The 19278-nt window shown below is 45.7% G+C and overlaps 1 protein-coding gene across 3 annotated transcripts; it reads right to left on the reverse strand.

Annotated features, from left to right (window-relative positions):
- Positions 1 to 4044: 4044 nt before the first annotated feature.
- Positions 4045 to 15883, reverse strand: haus7 (HAUS augmin-like complex, subunit 7). Of its 3 annotated transcripts, none has more exons than XM_045692817.1 (9): positions 15611 to 15883; positions 15079 to 15194; positions 14009 to 14076; positions 13526 to 13587; positions 13158 to 13351; positions 12242 to 12356; positions 7757 to 7969; positions 7155 to 7266; positions 4045 to 4805 (listed from the first exon to the last, which is right to left on the reverse strand). In XM_045692817.1, exons 1-9 carry the CDS (start codon positions 15665 to 15667, stop codon positions 4744 to 4746), a joined length of 999 nt encoding a protein of 332 aa, XP_045548773.1. In that variant the 5' UTR covers positions 15668 to 15883; the 3' UTR covers positions 4045 to 4743. The 3 variants fall into 3 exon arrangements, with proteins under 3 accessions (XP_045548773.1, XP_045548772.1, XP_045548774.1); XM_045692816.1 differs by having other exon boundaries at positions 7110 to 7266; XM_045692818.1 differs by lacking the exons at positions 4045 to 4805; positions 7155 to 7266 and adding an exon at positions 7285 to 7476.
- Positions 15884 to 19278: the final 3395 nt, after the last annotated feature.

Below are 19278 nucleotides of genomic sequence, written 5' to 3' on the forward strand. Positions count from 1 at the left end.
TATTTTAAAAAAACGCATTGTTGGTTGGGGCCTCGTAAGTCAGCATTTCAAATCAAATCAAATCAAATTTATTTTTATATAGCCCTTCGTACATCAGCTGATATCTCAAAGTGCTGTACAGAAACCCAGCCTAAAACCCCAAACAGCAAGCAAAGCATGTGAAAGAAGCACGGTGGCTAGGAAAAACTCCCTAGGAAAAACTCCCTAGAAAGGCCAAAAACCTAGGAAGAAACCTAGAGAGGAACCAGGCTATGAGGGGTGGCCAGTCCTCTTCTGGCTGTGCAGGGTGGATATTATAACAGAACATGGTCAAGATGTTAAAATGTTCATAAATGACCAGCATGGTCAAATAATAATAATCATAGTAGTTGTCGAGGGTGCAACAAGCACGTCCGGTGAACAGGTCAGGGTGCCATAGCCGCAGGCAGAACAGTTGAAACTGGAGCAGCAGCACGGCCAGGTGGACTGGGGACAGCAAGGAGTCATCATACCAGGTAGTCCTGAGGCATGGTCCTAGGGCTCAGGTCCTCCGAGAGAAAGACAGAAAGAGAGAATTAGAGAGAGCATATTTAAATTCACACAGGACACCGGATAAGACAAGAGAAATACTCCAGATGTAACAGACTGACCCTAGCCCCCGACACATAAACTACTGCAGCATAAATACTGGAGGCTGAGACAGGAGGGATCAGAAGACACTGTGGCCCCATCCGATGATACCCCGGACAGGGCCAAACAGGCAGGATATAACCCCACCCACTTTGCCAAAGCACAGCCCCCACACCACTAGAGGGATGTCTCCAACCACCAACTTACCGTCCTAAGACAAGGCCGAGTATAGCCCACAACGATCTCCGCCATGGCACAACCCAAGGGGGGGCGCCAACCCAGACAGGAAGACCACGTCAGTGACTCAACCCACTCAAGTGATGCACCCCTCCCATGGACGGCATGGAAGAACACCAGTAAGCCAGTGACTCAGCCCCTGTAAAAGGGTTAGAGGCAGAGAATCTCAGTGGAAAGAGGGGAACCGGCAAGGCAGAGACAGCAAGGGCGGTTCGTTGCTCCAGCCTTTCCGTTCACCTTCACACTCCTGGGCCAGACTATACTTAATCATAGGACCTACTGAAGAGATAAGTCTTCAGTAAAGACTTAAAGGTTGAGACTGAGTCTGCGTCTCTCACATGGGTAGGCAGACCATTCCATAAAAATGGAGCTCTATAGGAGAAAGCCCTACCTCCAGCCGTTTGCTTAGAAATTCTAGGGACAATTAGGAGGCCTGCGTCTTGTGACCGTAGCGTACGTGTAGGTATGTACGGCAGGACCAAATGGGAAAGATAGGTAGGAGCAAGCCCATGTAATGCTTTGTAGGTTAGCAGTAAAACCTTGAAATCAGCCCTTGCCTTAACAGGAAGCCAGTGTAGGGAGGCTAGCACTGGAGTAATATGATCAAATTTTTTGGTTCTAGTCAGGATTCTAGCAGCCGTATTTAGCACTAACTGAAGTTTATTTAGTGCTTTATCCGGGTAGCCGGAAAGTAGAGCATTGCAGTAGTCCAGCCTAGAAGTAACAAAAGCATGGATAAATTTTTCTCCGTCATTTTTGGACAGAAAGTTTATGATTTTTGCAATGTTACGTAGATGGAAAAACCTGTCCTTGAAACAGTCTTGATATGTTCTTCAAAAGAGAGAGCAGGGTCCAGAGTAACGCCGAGGTCCTTCACAGTTTTATTTGAGACGACTGTACAACCATCCAGATTAATTGTCAGATTCAACAGAAGATCTCTTTGTTTCTTGGGACCTAGAATAAGCATCTCTGTTTTGTCCGAGTTTAAAAGTAGAAAGTTTGCAGCCATCCACTTCTTTATGTCTGAAACACAGGCTTCTAGCGAGGGCAATTTTGGGGCTTCACCATGTTTCATTGAAATGTACAGCTGTGTGTCGTCCGCATAGCAGTGAAATTTAACATTATGTTTTCGAATGACATCCGCAAGAGGTAAAATATATAGTGAAAACAATAGTGGTCCTAAAACGGAACCTTGAGGAACACCGAAATTTACAATTGATTTGTCAGAGGACAAACCATTCACAGAGACAAACTGATATCTTTCCGACAGATAAGATCTAAACCAGGCCAGAACTTGTCCATGTAGACCAATTTGGGTTTCCAATCTCTCCAAAAGAATGTGGTGAACGATGGTATCAAAAGCGGCACTAAGATCTAGGAGCACGAGGACAGATGCAGAGCCTTCGTTGCTCCAGAGCCAGATGCAGAGCATTTCACTGTAAGGTATTGTATTTGGCGCATGTGACTAATAACATTTTATTTGGGAGTTTCTTCCATTCTTCTCTGCAGATCCTCTCAAGCTCTGTCAGGTTGGATGGGGAGCATCGCTGCACAGCTATTTCAAAAGCGGCACTAAGATCTAGGAGCACGAGGACAGATGCAGAGCCTTCGTTGTTCCAGAGCCAGATGCAGAGCATTTCACTGTAAGGTATTGTATTTGGCGCATGTGACTAATAAAATTTGATTTGGGAGTTTCTTCCATTCTTCTCTGCAGATCCTCTCAAGCTCTGTCAGGTTGGATGGGGAGCATCGCTGCACAGCTATTTCAAGGTCTCTCCAGAGATGTTCGATTGGGTTCAAGTCCGGACTCTGGCTGGGCCACTCAAGGTCATTCAGAGACTTGTTACGAAGCCACTCCTGCGTTGTCTTGGCTGTGTGCTCAGGGTCATTGCCCTGTTGGAAGGTCAACCTTCGCTCCAGTCTGAGGTCCTGAGCGCTCTGGAGCAGGTTTTCATCAAGGATCTCGCTGTACTTTGCTCTGTTCATCTTTCCCTCGATCCTGACTAGTTTCCCAGTCCCTTCTGCTGAAAAACATTCCCACAGCATGATGCTGCCACCACCATGCTTCACCGTAGGGATGGTGCCAGGTTTCCTCCAGACATGATGCTTGGCATTCAGGGCAGAGTTCAATATTGGTTTCATCAGACCAGTGAATCTTGTTTCTCATGGTCTGAGAGTCCTTTAAGTGCCTTTTGGCAAACTCCAAGTGGACTGTCATGTTCCATTTACTGAGGAGTGGTTTCCGTCTGGCCACTCTACCATAAAGGCCTGATTGGTTGAGTCTGCAGAGATGGTTGTCCTTCTGGAAGGTTCTCCCATCTCCACAGAGGAACTCTAGAGCTCTGTCAGTGACCATCAGGTTCTTGGTCACCTCCCTGACCAAGGCCCTTCTCCCCCGATTGCTCAGTTTGGCCCGGCGGCCAGCTCTAGGAAGAGTCTTGGTGGTTCCAAACTTCTTCCATTTAAGAATGATGGAGGTCACTGTGTTCTTGGGGACCTTCAGTGCTGCAGACATGTTTTGGTACCCTTCCCCAGATCTGTTCCTCGACACAATCCTGTCTCGGAGCTCTACGGAAAATTCCTTCAACCTCATGGCTTGGTTTTTGCTCTGACATGCACTGTAACTGTGGGACCTTATATAGACAGGCGTGTGCCTTTCCAAATCATGTCCAATCAATTGAATTTACCACAGGTGAATTCTAATTAAGTTGTAGAAACATCTGATATCAATGGAAACAAGATGCACCTGAGCTTTTAATACATTTGCTAACTTTCTTAAAACCTGTTTTTGCTTCATCATCACGGGGTATTGAGTTGATTGATATATATATATTTTTTAACAATTTTAGATTAAGGCTGTAACGTGAAAAAAGTCAAGGGGTCTGAATACTTTCCAAAATGCACACTTCCATTCATTTCCAAACTGGTACCGGGGGACCTTTAGCCTCGTCTTGTGACCGTCCTAGAGAATAACAGTACGAGAGTCATCTGTAGAGTCCATAGAGGTTATATTGGTGTGTTCAGACTCTACAGATGTTTTCGTGTTTCCATTTCCTGGGCTGACAAACTGAACTTCTAGCGTGAGTGGGATGGATGTGGCTTTGTGACTATGAACACTTGAACAGCCACTCAACGATTTCACAGCGCAAATGCAGTCACACCTTCGACATATTGTATAAATGGGACTTCAGAAACTAGTAGCCTGCAGTGACCTTTATTTATCCAGGTTAGTCTCATTGAGATGAACATTGAGATGAAATATTTTTTTCAAGAGACCCGGTGCAACCAACAATATATGAGAGAGAGAGACAGAGACAATATATGAGAGAGAGAGAGAAACAATGTGAGACAAATATCACACACACTGTAACAACTTACAGACACCATCAACAAACAAAAAATGTGTCTGCAGTTCTGGTGTTGAGAAAGCAGAACATATTATTACCAAAACATATTTGATGTAGCGTATCGGTGCTGAATGTCCCAAATGGCACCCTATATAGTGCACTACTTTAGACCAGGGCCCTATGGAACCCTATTCCCTATATAGTGCACTCATATTAAAACATTTACAAAAACAGTGATTTCAAATGTATTGAAACATTTTTTTTAAACTAAGATGGGAACATGGAAAGCCAAGCTAGATAATGATCTGCTCTAGTAAACAGTTACACAGTTAGCACTGATATTAGAACAATCTTAGCATTGAAAGGCAGGAAAGTTAAACACTGATGCTAGCATGTGGTGATCATGGAGAGTTAGCAGTAGCAAGCTAATAGTTGTCTGTAGAGTTTAGGGTAAGGTTAGCGGTAGCCTGCTAGCTTCAGTCTGGAGTTCAGGGTAAGGTTAGCGGTAGCTTGCTAGCTTCAGTCTGGAGTTCAGGGTAAGGTTAGCTTGCTAGCCGTGGTGAAGAGAAAGGAACTCTGTGTATCTCTTGGTAAGGTCCTCCAACTGGGTGGCTGAAACACAAAAACACACAGTCAACTTCAATAGCAATACACAGTTGAAGTCAGAAGTTTACATACACTTAGGTTGGAGTCATTAAAACTCGTTTTTCAACCACTCTACACATTTCTTGTTAACAAACTATAGTTTTGGCAAGTCGGTTAGGACATCTACTTTGTGACAAGTAATTTTTCCAACAATTGTTTACAGACAGATTATTTCACTGTATCACAATTCCAGTGGGTCAGACGTTTACATACACTAAATTGACAGTGCCTTTAAACAGCTTGGAAAATTCCAGAGAATGATGTCATGGCTTTAGAAGCTTGATAGGCTAATTGACATCATTTGAGTCAATTGGAGATGTACCTGTGGATGTATTTCAAGGCCTACCTTCAAACTCTGTGCCTCTTTGCTTGACATCATGGGAAAATCAAAAGAAAATCAGCCAAGACGTCAGAAAAAAAAATTGTAGACCTCCACAAGTCTGGTTCATCCTTGGGAGCAATTTCCAAACGCCTGAAGGTACCACGTTCATCTGTACAAACAATAGTACGCAAGTATAAACACCATGGGACCACGCAGCCGTCATACCGCTCAGGAAGAAGACGCATTCTGTCTCCTAGAGATGAATGTACTTTGGTGAGAAAAGTGCAAATCAATCCCAGAACAACAGCTAAGGACCTTGTGAAGATGCTGACGGAAACAGGTACAAAAGTATCTATATCCACAGTAAAATGAGTCCTATATCGACATAACCTGAAAGGCCGCTCAGCAAGGAAGAAGCCACTGCTACAAAACCGCCATAAAAAAGCCAGAAAAAGTTTGGCAACTGCACATGGGGACAAAGATTGTGTCCTCTGGTCTGATGAAACAAAAATAGAACTGTTTGGCCATAATGACCATCGTTATGTTTGGAGGAAAAGGGGGAAGCTTGCAAGCCGAAGAACACCATCCCAACCGTGAAGCACGGGGGTGGCAGCGTCATGTTGTGGGGGTGCTTTGCTGCAGGAGGGACTGGTGCACTTCACAAAATAGATGGCATCATGAGGCAGGAAAATTATGTGGATATATTGAAGCAACATCTCAAGACATCAGTCAGCAAGTTAAAGCTTGGTCGCAAATGGGTCTTCCAAATGGACAATGACCCCAAGCATACTTCCAAAGTTGTGGCAAAATGGCTTAAGGACAACAAAGTCAAGGTATTGGAGTGGCCATCACAAAGCCCTGACCTCAATCCTACAGAAAATATGTGGGCAGAACTGAAAAAGCATGTGCGAGCAAGGAGGCCTACAAACCTGACTCAGTTACACCAGCTCAGTCAGGAGGAATGGGCCAAAATTCACCCAACTTATTGTGGGAAGGTTGTGGAAGGCTACCCGAAACGTTTGACCCAAGTTAAACAATTTAAAGGCAATGCTACTAAATACTAATTGAGTGCATGTAAACTTATGACCCACTGGGAATGTGATGAAAGAAATAAAAGCTGAAATAAACCATTCTCTCTACTATTATTCTGACATTTCACATTCTTAAAATAAAGTGGTGATCCTAACTGACCTAAAACAGGGAATTCTTACTAGGATTAAATGTCAGGAATTGTGAAAAACTGAGTTTAAATGTATTTGGCTAAGGTGTATTCAACTGTATATACAGTACCAGTCAAAAGTTTGGACACAGCTACTCATTCAAGTTTTTTTTTTTTTTTTTACTATTTTCTACATTTTAGAATAATAGTGAAAAAAATCAAGACTATGAAATAACACATATGGAATCATCTAGTAACCAAATAGCATCCTTTGCATTGATGACAGCTCTGCACACTCTTGGCATTCTCTCAACCAGCTCCATGAGGTAGTCACCTGGAATGCATTTCAATCAACAGGTGTACCTTGTTAAAAGTTAATTTGTGGAATTTCTTTCCATCTTAATGCGTTTGAGCCAATCAGTTGTGTTGTGACAAGGTAGGGGTGGTATACAGAAGATAGCCCTATTTTGTAAAAGACCAAGTCCATATTATGGCAAGAACAGCTGAAATAAGCAAAGAGAAACAGCTGTCTACATCGTGGCATAGTTCTGTGTAAGTGGTTAAGTGTGCCTTCAAATTCTAAATAAATCCCTGAGAGTCACCTCCACACACCTCCTCCACTATTTTTAATATGTCTTCACTGTTATTCTACAATGTAGAAAATAGTCAAAATAAAGAAAAACCCTGGAATGAGTAGGTGTGTCCAAACTTCTGACTGGTCATGTATATATAATATATATATGGCAGAGGGTGTGTTTGTGAAGGCGAGGGTCTGTGTGTATATACTCACAGAGGGTGTGTTTGTGAAGGCGAGGGTCTGTGTGTTTATACTCACAGAGGGTGTGTCTGTGTCCGTGGCGCCAGTAGGAAGGGTCTGAGTGTACCTCATTCACCGTGTCAGACAGACAGACAGACACCTCTGATACCTGCCTCAGGACCTCTAGCTCCTAGAGAGAGAGAGAGACACACATTCACCATGTCAGACAGACACCTCTGATACCTGCCTCAGGACCTCTAGCTCCTAGAGAGAGAGACACATTCACCATGTCAGACAGACACCTCTGATACCTGCCTCAGGACCTCTAGCTCCTAGAGAGAGAGACACATTCACCATGTCAGACAGACACCTCTGATACCTGCCTCAGGACCTCTAGCTCCTAGAGAGAGAGAGAGACAGAGACATTCACCCTGTCAGACAGACAGCTCTGATACCTGCCTCAGGACCTCTAGCTCCTAGAGAGAGACATTTTGTAGTATATATTTTTTTAATTACTTAGCATCGAATGCAACTAGCTAGTTCAAACAGAGGGATGCTAAAGCTTTCTACATATTAATAATTAACACACAGACAGACAGAGAGAGAGAGAGACAGAGAGAGAACTGCTATGAAAACACAGTCCTCAGAGGAACACAGAGACAACGTGTGTGTGTGTATACCGTATTGCAGGCGGTGAGCAGCCTATGGACAGCGCTGAAGATGTGTGTGTGTGACCTGAGGCTGGGAGGGTCTCTGGAGCAGTAGGAGCTGAAGTCTGTGTCGTACACACGGCTGAACACGCTCATCATCTGGGCCAGATCAGACACAGCTACACGTAACGCGCACACAGAGAACCGGCTAGGACTGGCCTCCTCACCTCGCAGGAACACACACTGAGAGAGAAAATTATTGCTTTATTCAAAAAAGAGGTGTTATACAAGTTACATTTAGAAGAGGCGTTATACAGAGCAACAAGAGGTACAGTGCTTTCAAGAAGTCCGTGTCGTAGGAAGTATTCACCCCCTCGACTTTTCCCAACATGTGTTACAGCCTGAATTTAAAAATGGACGACATCGATGTGTCACTGATCTACACACAATACAACATAACGTCAAAGTGGATTTTTTTTTTTTATATATATTTTTTTTTTACATTTGTACAAATGAATTAAAAATGAAAATCTAAAATGTCGAGTCAATAAGTATTCAAACCGTGTTATGGAAAGCCGAACTATACTGAACAAAACTATAAAACACAAGTGTTGGCCCCATGTTTCATGATCTAAGATAAAAGATTACAGAAAATGTTCCACGCAAAAAGTTTATTCCCCTCACAAATTAGTTGACATCCCTGTTAGCCAAGATAATCTAAGGAGAAATGCTCACTATCTACCTGACAGGTGTGGCATATCAAGAAGCTGACTAAACAGCATGATCATTACACAGGTGCACCTTGTGCTGGGGGACAATAAAAGGCCACTATAAAATGTGTAGTTGTCACACAACACAATGCCACAGATGTCTCAAGCCTTGAGGGAGCGTAGAATTGGCATGCTGGACTGCAAGAATGTCCACCAGAGCTGTTACAGTAGAATTTTATGTTAATTTCTCTACCATAAGCTGCCTCCAACGTTGTTTTAGAGAATTTGGCAGTACGTCCAACAGGCCTCATAACTGCAGACCACACCAGCCCAAGACCTTCACATCCGGTTTCTTCACCTCGTGATCGTCTGAGACCAGCCACCCGGACGAAACTGTGGGTTTGTACAACCAAAGAATTTCTGCACAAACTATCAGAAACCTCCTCAGGGAAGCTCATCTGCGTGCTCGTCATCCTCACCAGGGTCTTGACCTGACTGCAGTTTGGCGTCGTAACCGACTTCAGTAGGAAAATGCTCACCTTCGATAGCCACTGGCACACTGGAGAAGTGTGCTCTTCACAGATGAATCCCGGTTTCAACTGTACCGGACAAATGGTGTGTTTTGTGGGCGAGTGGTTTGCTGATGTCAACGTTGTGAACAGAGTGCCCCCTGGTTGCAGTGGGGTTATGGTATGGGGCAGGGATAAGCTACGAACAACGAACACAATTGCATTTTAAATTGATGGCAATTTGAATGCACAGAGAAAACGTGACGAGATCCTGGGGCCCATTCATCCCGCGTCATCCCATCATGGTTCAGCATGATAATGCACGGTCCCATGTCGCAAGGATCTGTACACAATTACTGGAAGCTGAAAATGTCCCAGTTCTTCCGTGGCCTGCATACTCACCAGACATGTCACCCATTGAGCATGTTTGGGATGCTCTGGATCGACGTGTACGACAGCGTGTTCCAGTTCCCGCCAATATCCAGCAACTTCTCACAGCCATTGAAGAGGATTGGGACAACATTCCACAATCAACATCCTGATCAACTCTATGTGAAGGAGATGTCGCGCTGCATGAGGCAAATGGTGGTCAGATACTGACTGGTTTTCTGATCCACACCCCTAAGTTTTTTTTTTTTTAAAGGTATCTGACCAACTGATGCACATCTTTATTCCCATCATGTGAAATCCATAGATTAGGGACTAATGAATGTATTTCAACTCACAGATTTCCTTATATGAACTGTAACTCAGTTAAATCTTTGAAATTGCTGCATGTTGCGTTTTTATTTTTGTTCAGTGAAAGTTCAGGAGTAAAAGTTTGCTTAACAAGTCACATAGACTGTGTGCAATAATAGTGGTTAACATGATTTTTTGAATGACTACCTCATCTCTCTACCCCACACATACAATTATCTGTAAGGTTCCTCAGTCGAGCAGTGAATTTCAACCACAAAGACCAGGGAGGTTTTCCAAAGCCTCGCAAAGAAGGGCACCTGTTGGTAGATGGGTAAAAATAAAAAAGGCAGATATTGAATATCCCTTTGAGCATGGTGAAGTTATTAATTACACTTTGGATGGTGTATCAATAGACCCAGTCATTACAAAGATACAGGTGTCCTTCCTAACTCAGTTGCCGGAGAGGAAGGAAACCACACAGGGATTTCCCCATGAGGCCAATGGTGCCTTTAAAACAGAGTTTAATAACTGTGATAGAACTGAGGATGGATCAACAAGGTTGTAGTTACTCCACAATACTAACCTAAATGACAGAGTGAAAAGAAGGAAGCCTGAACACAAAAATATTCCAAACATGCATCCTGCACTAAAGTAAAACTGTAAAAAAAAATTGCGACGAGATTAACTTTATGTCCTGAATACAAAGCGTTATGTTTGGGGGCAAATCCAACACAACACATCACTGAGTACCACTCTTCATATCAAGCATGGTGGTGGCTGCATCATGTTATGGGTATGCTTGTCATCGGCAAGGACTAGGGAGTTTTTTAGGATAAATAGAAACGGAATAGAGCTAAGCACTGGCAAATTCCTAGAGGAAAACCTGGTTCAGTTTGCTTTCCAACAGACACTGGGAGATTAATTCACCTTTCAGCAGGACAATAACTTAAAACACAAGGCCAAATATTCACTGGAGTTGCTTACCAAGACAACATTGAATTTTGCTATGGCAAAATTTGAAAATGGCTGTCTAGCAATGATCAATAAATTCTCAGAGCTTGAAGAATTTTTTAAATAATTATGTGCAAATATTGTACAATCCAGGTGTGCAAAGCTTTGAGACACTTACACCTGTAATCGCTGCCAAAGGTGATTCTAACATGTATTGACTCAGGGGTGTGAATACTTATGTAAAATCAGATTTCTGTATTTCATTTTCAATAAATTTAAAAACATGTTTCCATTGTCAATATGGGGTATTCTTTTTCAAATCTATTTAATACATTTTAAATTCAGGCTGTAACGTCACTCACACACACACACACACACACACAGTCTGAAGGCACTGTAGGTAAAACAATCATTCACCTCCATAATTATTGACAGCCTCGATAAAAATAAGCGAAAAATAAATGATTTATAATATGTAAAAAATACAAATACTGAGCTTACATTGCATGCTCAAGAAAATGACCATCATTTCATACTAATACACAGTGAAAGATTTTGTTTAAACAAGTAACACTTATTTTTTTTATCTCAAAAAGATTAAAAGAATTATTGGCACTCCTAAAAATTCTTAGATGAAATCAAACAAAAAGTTAATCTCAGCTTAAAGACGACCTGAACTGGAGAACCGTCAACGGCATCATGAACTTCACCAGTACCAGGACGTTTTTACCAAAAACCTGGCTGCCTCTGCCAGGAGGCTGAAAATTGACTTCAAGTGGATCTTCCAGCAATACAATAACTCCAAGCACACATCAAATCCACCCAGAAATCGTTCAACGACCACAAATATCAACAATTTGCAATGGCCAAAGCGCAGACCGAAGGACATCAAGGATCTGGAAAGATTCAGGATGGAGTAACGGACTAAGAACCCTCCCAATGTGTCCCAGAATCTCAGAGAAAATTCTAGAAAAGACTCAGTGCCGTTATCGTTACCAGGGGAGGGCGAACACGGCATTATAGACTCAGTGCCGTTATCGTTACCAGGGGAGGGCGAACACGGCATTATAGACTCAGTGCCGTTATCGTTACCAGGGGAGGGCGAACACGGCATTATAGACTCAGTGCCGTTATCGTTACCAGGGGAGGGCGAACACGGCATTATAGACTCAGTGCCGTTATCGTTACAAGGGGAGGGCGAACACGGCATTATAGACTCAGTGCCGTTATCGTTACCAGGGGAGGGCGAACACGGCATTTATAGACTCAGTGCCGTTATCGTTACCAGGGGAGGGCGAACACAGCATTATAGACTCAGTGCCGTTATCATTACCAGGGGAGAAGCATTATAGACTCAGTGCCGTTATCGTTACCAGGGGAAGGCGAACACAGCATTATAGACTCAGTGCCGTTATCGTTACCAGGGGAGGGCGAACACGGCATTATAGACTCAGTGCCGTTATCGTTACCAGGGGAGGGCGAACACGGCATTATCGACTGGGTGCCAATAATTTGGGAGGTGAACAGACACCCTCACCTGGATTACGTCCCAGACACCCTCACCTGGATTACGTCCCAGACACCCTCACCTGGATTACGTCCCAGACACCCTCACCTGGATTACGTCCCAGACACCCTCACCTGGATTACGTCCCAGACACCCTCACCTGGTCGTGCAGCTGTTCCAGGGCAGTGTGAGTGGACTCCAGCAGGGCTGTGACACCAGCAACCTCCTCGCCCCTCGGCTTGCTGGGTAGTGACCTCTGACCCTTACTGGCACCCCTGGAGAGAGGTCAGGTGAGTTAGTGCTGGGCCGGAACTAAAACCTGTCCGAGGGGCAAGGGGCTGAGAGTAGGGGTGATGTCACAAGGCCAGGGGCTGAGAGTAGGGGTGATGTCACAGGGCCAGGGGTTGAGAGTAGGGGTGATGTCACAGGGCCAGGGGTTGAGAGTGTACCTGATGTCAGAGGGCCAGGGGCTGAGAGTAGGGGTGATGTCAGAGGGCCAGGGGCTGAGAGTGTACCTGATATCAGAGGGCCAGGGGCTGAGAGTAGGGGTGATGTCAGAGGGCCAGGGGCTGAGAGTGTACCTGATGTCAGAGGGCCAGGGGCTGAGAGTGTACCTGATGTCAGAGGGCCAGGGGCTGAGAGTAGGGGTGATGTCAGAGGGCCAGGGGCTGAGAGTGTACCTGATGTCAGAGGGCCAGGGGCTGAGAGTAGGGGTGATGTCGGAGGGCCAGGGGCTGAGAGTAGGGGTGATGTCAGAGGGCCAGGGGCTGAGAGTGTACCTGATGTCAGAGGGCTTGGGGCTGAGAGTGTACCTGATGTCAGAGGGCCAGGGGCTGAGAGTAGGGGTGATGTCAGAGGGCCAGGGGCTGAGAGTAGGGGTGATGTCAGAGGGCCAGGGGCTGAGAGTAGGGGTGATGTCAGAGGGCCAGGGGCTGAGAGTAGGGGTGATGTCAGAGAGCCAGGGGCTGAGAGTAGGGGTGATGTCAGAGGGCCAGGGGCTGAGAGTAGGGGTGATGTCAGAGGGCCAGGGGCTGAGAGTAGGGGTGATGTCAGAGGGGCAGGGGCTGAGAGTGTACCTGATGTCAGAGGGCCAGGGGTTGAGAGTAGGGGTGAGAGCCTGTCTCAGGTGAGGCAGAGCTTCAGGACAGAAGAGTTCCTTCAGTAGGCCCTCTCCTCCGGCCCTGCTGTCCCCACTAGGCCCCACGGAGCCAGGCACTAAAGTTAGCAGCTGCTCCATGAAACACAGCTGGCGCAGGGGGCAGGCCTGGCCCTGAGGAGGGGAGGAAGACAGCCTGTTAGAATATATAGCAGAATAATATACCGTTTATACGTCACATATCAACTGCAAGATGGAAAAATTTCTGTTGGACACAAAATAACATTCAAATTAAAATATCAGAATTTAAAATTCACATCCCTCTCCTTTCTTTCCCCACCTCCATACCGTGATCAGGTCCAGGTCGTCTGTTCTACACAGCATCATCTCCTGGCCAAACACTAACAGCTCTAGGTGTGAGAGGTAGAGAGAGAGAGAGGTGTAGAGAGAGAGAGAGGTGTAGAGAGAGAGAGAGGTGTAGAGAGACAGACAGACAGAGGTGTAGACAGACAGACAGAGGTGTAGACAGACAGACAGAGGTGTAGACAGACAGACAGAGGTGTAGACAGACAGACAGAGGTGTAGACAGACAGAGGTGTAGACGGACAGACAGACAGATTAGGTTACAATAAATATTGATGTTAACCGGTATGTAAGCAAAAGCAGTTAAGTTGACAGTGAACATGTAACATCTCCTTATTGTGCTGCTCACCATCTGGTGGACATGATGTACAGGACACACGTTTTCCCACTGCCCACTAACGCTAGTCATTCTGACATATCAACACGAGCTGGAAATCAATAGGACTTTCCCCAGGCATGTATATTTACCTTGGCTGAGGGAGTTTGGGCCTTTAGATCTGAGTGAAGGCAGTTTCTTAGTGAGAGATGGACAGATGCTGCAGAGAGCGAGAGACAGACAGCGATATCAGCCCACTTTAAACATGAACACTCACTTTGTCCACCAGGAGAAAGCATCAGTTTGGTGCTGGTTTCCACTCATTATCAGGTCAGTACTGAGTGTGTTACCCGCTACAGATCCATACCATTATCAGGTCAGTACTGAGTGTGTTACCCGCTACAGATCCATACCATTATCAGGTCAGTACTGAGTGTGTTACCCGCTACAGATCCATACCATTATCAGGTCAGTACTGAGTGTGTTACCCGCTACAGATCCATACCATTATCAGGGCAGTACTGAGTGTGTTACCCGCTACAGATCCATACCATTATCAGGGCACTACTGAGTGTGTTACCCGCTACAGATCCATACCATTATCAGGTCAGTACTGAGTGTGTTACCCGCTACAGATCCATAGCATTATCAGGTCAGTACTGAGTGTGTTACCCGCTACAGATCCATACCATTATCAGGTCAGTACTGAGTGTGTTACCCGCTACAGATCCATACCATTATCAGGGCAGTACTGAGTGTGTTACCCGCTACAGATCCATACCATTATCAGGGCAGTACTGAGTGTGTTACCCGCTACAGATCCATACCATTATCAGGGCAGTACTGAGTGTTACCCGCTACAGATCCATACCATTATCAGGGCAGTACTGAGTGTGTTACCCGCTACAGATCCATACCATTATCAGGGCAGTACTGAGTGTGTTACCCGCTACAGATCCATACCATTATCAGGGCAGTACTGAGTGTGTTACCCGCTACAGATCCATACCATTATCAGGGCAGTACTGAGTGTGTTACCCGCTACAGATCCATACCATTATCAGGGCAGTACTGAGTGTGTTACCCGCTACAGATCCATACCATTATCAGGGCAGTACTGAGTGTGTTACCCGCTACAGATCCATACCATTATCAGGGCAGTACTGAGTGTGTTACCCGCTACAGATCCATACCATTATCAGGGCAGTACTGAGTGTGTTACCTGCTACAGATCCATGCCAGTATGTCGGTGCGGTGTTGAGATGGAGTACACAGTAGTTCCTGCATACTTTCAGCCTCACGCAGATATAGACCTTCCACCAGGGAACATGACAGGGTCTGTACACACACACACACACACACACACACACACACACACACACACACACACACACACACACACACACACACACACACACACACACACACACACACACACACACACACAGCGAGAGACAATCTACCTCACTCACATGACAAAAACATGCCAAGTAGCGTGTTATCTAACTCACACTACTCGTTCTCATCTCTACATGGTCGTATCATTGGCTCGCTAGGCTAACTACAAACGTTGGCATTTGTTTACAGCCGTTAGTTAACGTTATCCAGTTAGCTAGCCAGCTAGCTAGCTGGTGATCATTGTCCTTCACGAGGAAAAGTGCTATTCAACTTTGCTACAGTTTGGCTAACAATATAACGGTTCATTTTTTCAACTATAGCAGAAGTGATTGACGTGTGTTAATTAGAGTATTTACCTGTAAAGTAGCGTAAACATGTTGGGACAGTCGGTGTTCTTTCGAAGTACCCGCCATCTTCCTGCTGGGAGAGTCAGAGCGGAAGTGACGTCCGGTCGTCCTGACGTCCGGTCGTTACCATAGCCACAAAGTCTGTATTTTTATTTAGCGAAACATCCGCCTATTTCTACAATTTATCTTCTTAAAATCTGATTTTAAACCTAACCCTACCCTTAAACCTAACTTTAACCACACTACTAACCGTATGCCTAACCGTAACCTTAAATTAAGTCCCCCAAAAAAGCTAATATCTTTTTTACATAAGGTCAGAAATGTGACTTGTGTCAGTAGTAAGTAGTGACAAGCAGTTATGTCAGCAGGGGGATAGTGCTGCTGCCTGCTGTTAAAGAGAAGATACTGCATGTCGACCTTATCCACAGAATTAGGAATTGGAATAGTAGAATTAAGCAATATGGCCAATATACCACGGCTAAGGGCTGTTCTTAACCACAATGCATTGCTGAGTGCCTGGATACAGCCCTTAGCCGTGGTATATTGGCCATATACCACAAAACCCCCGATATGCCTTATTGCTATTATAAACTGGTTACTAACATAATTAGAGCAGTAAAAATATATGTTTTGTCATACCCGTGGTATACGGTCTGATATTCCAAGGCTGTGAGCCAATCAGCATTCAGGGCTTAAACCAACCCGTTTATAATTAAGTAATAAGTCATGAGGGGTTGTGGTATATGGGCAATATACCACGGCTAATGGCTCTTCTTTTGTACGATGCAATGCGGAGTGCCTGGATACAGCCTTTAGCCGTGGTATATTGGCCATAGACCACAAAACCCTGAGTTGCTATATTGATATTATAAACTGGTTACCAATGTAATTAGAGGAGTAAAAATACATGTTTTGGTCTGATATACCAGAGGACAGGGGCGGAGAGGTTAGGGAGGAGAGGACAGGGAGGAGAGGTTAGGGGTGGAGAGGACAGGGAGGAGAGGTTAGGGGTGGAGAGGACAGGGAGGAGAGGTTAGGGGTGGAGAGGACAGGGAGGAGAGGACAGGGGCGGAGAGGTTAGGGAGGAGAGGAAAGGGAGTAGAGGACAGGGGAGGAGAGGTTAGGGGTGGAGAGGATAGGGCGAGAGGTTAGGGGGCAGAGGAAAGGGGGGAGGATATGGGGGGAGAGGATGGGGGGAGAGGATAGGGGGGGAGGATATGGGGGAGAGGATATGGGGGGGAGAGGATGGGGGAGAGGATAGGGGGGAGGATAGGGGGGGAGGATATGGGGGAGAGGATGGGGGAGAGGATGGGGAGAGGATATGGGGGGAGAGGATAGGGGGGGAGAGGATATGGGGGGAGAGGATGGGGGAGAGGATAGGGGGGAGAGGATGGGGGAGAGGATAGGACGGAGAGGATAGGGGGGAGAGGATAGGGGGGGAGAGGATAGGGGGGAGAGGATATGGGGGGAGAGGATGGGGGGAGAGGATAGGGGGGAGAGGATATGGGGGGAGAGGATGGGGGAGAGGATAGGGGGGGAGAGGATAGGGGGGGAGAGGAGAGGATGGGGGAGAGGATATGGGGGAGAGGATAGGGGGGAGAGGATAGGGGGGAGAGGATGGGGGAGAGGATAGGGGAGAGGATAGGGGGGAGAGGATATGGGGGAGAGGATAGGGGGGAGAGGATATGGGGGGAGAGGATGGGGGGAGGATAGGGGGGGAGGGTTTTACTTTATATTAGGAGAGCAAGGACTCTTTGAAAGAGTTCCACGTATTTGTTATTTTTTGTTGTTTAAATGAAAACGATACCAAATTAAATGTAAGCAGCCAATGATTGTTAGGCCGTCGGGCCGTCTCTCAGGCTGTTTAAACACATCTAACGTCATACTACTATTCCATTCCAAGGACTGAGACACCAGGTAATCAGAACCTCCAATCTGTCCATCAGAGACTGGCAGACCAGGTAATCAGAACCTCCATTCTGTCCATCAGGGACTGGGACAACATGTACTCAGAACCTCCATTCTGCCCATCAGGGACTGGTAGAGCTGTACAGCAGTAGGTACTCAGAACCTCCATTCTGCCCATCAGGGACTGGTAGAGCTGTACACCAGGTACTCAGAACCTCCATTCCTCCCATCAGGGACTGGTAGAGCTGTACACCAGGTACTCAGAACCTCCATTCTGCCCATCAGGGACTGGTAGAGCTGTACAGCAGGTACTCAGAACCTCCATTCCTCCCATCAGGGACTGGTAGAGCTGTACACCAGGTACTCAGAACCTCCATTCCTCCCATCAGGGACTGGTAGAGCTGGGACACAAGGTACTCAGAACCTCCATTCTGTCCATCAGGGACTGTTAGAGCTGGGACACAAGGTACTCAGAACCTCCATTCTGTCCATCAGGGACTGGTAGAGCTGTACAGCAGGTACTCAGAACCTCCATTCTGTCCATCAGGGACTGGTAGAGCTGGGACACAAGGTACTCATAACCTCCATTCTGTCCATCAGGGACTGATAGAGCTGTACAGCAGGTACTCAGAACCTCCATTCTGTCCATCAGGGACTGGTAGAGCTGGGACACCAGGTACTCAGAACCTCCATTCTGCCCATCAGGGACTGGTAGAGCTGGACACCAGGTACTCAGAACCTCCATTCTGTCCATCAGGGACTGGTAGAGCTGGGACACCAGGTACTCAGAATCTCCATACGTGGATCTTTAGCCGCTTTCTTCTAAGTATAGTAGAGTTAAAATGGTTATTCCAGCAAACTTCAAATTATTAGAATAGTACACAACGCAGAACAGAACAATCAGGTTGAGGGTCAATGGCCAAAGCCCGCGATGTATGCATAAGATCTACTAAGAAGAGAATGAGTAACCAGAGAGAGGTAGAGGTAAACAGCCAGACGTCTGAGCTCACTGATACAGTCCTGAGACCAAGTGAAGGCACTTTGAGAACTCGAACTGGAAGAGTTGTGAAGCCTGTCAGAAGACTTTTAGAGTCAATGAGTCAAGTGATTGCTGAGCCGGACAAAAGAAAGCATCTAGCCGCCCTGATTCAAGCCTTATCAAATTTTGTTGAAGTGACAGTACCCCAGTGACACAGAAGCCAGAGGATAGATTAAGGAAATGAGAAATACTTTATTAGGGGGTCATAGGTTGTATGTATATGGGCATATTTCTACCTGGCAAAATCTCTTTGCTGTCCTGGACGACTCTTGGTCAAGGTTACCCCTGTGGAGGAAGAACTCTTACCTTATGTCTTAAAGTTTGCTGAAATCAAGAAGGGGTGAGTGTAGTAGAGTTAAAATGGTTATTCCAGCAAACTTCAAATTATTAGAATAGTACACAATGCAGAACAGAACAATCAGGTTGAGGGTCAATGGCCAAAGCCCGCGAACAGGAATATTCCAAGTTCAGACAGAGGGGGGGAGTCAGATCGCTATGATCGCCAGGAACTTTACTTTTGGTTTCTAATTTTAATTGTTGCGCTACTGGTGATGCCTGTTGATGTTAGGTAGGCAGCTACTGTAGCTGAATGATGTTAATATCTTCAGGTTTTGTTTCATTAAATTTATTTTATTTTATCTGGGTGCTTACGTCACCTACTAACACCCTGGTACTACCCATAGCTCCCGCTCTCCTCAGTCTGAGAAAACACTGAGAGAGAAAGGTACGG

This window comes from Salmo salar, chromosome ssa13 (genome assembly GCF_905237065.1).
Source record: "Salmo salar chromosome ssa13, Ssal_v3.1, whole genome shotgun sequence".
Classification (NCBI taxonomy): domain Eukaryota; kingdom Metazoa; phylum Chordata; class Actinopteri; order Salmoniformes; family Salmonidae; genus Salmo; species Salmo salar.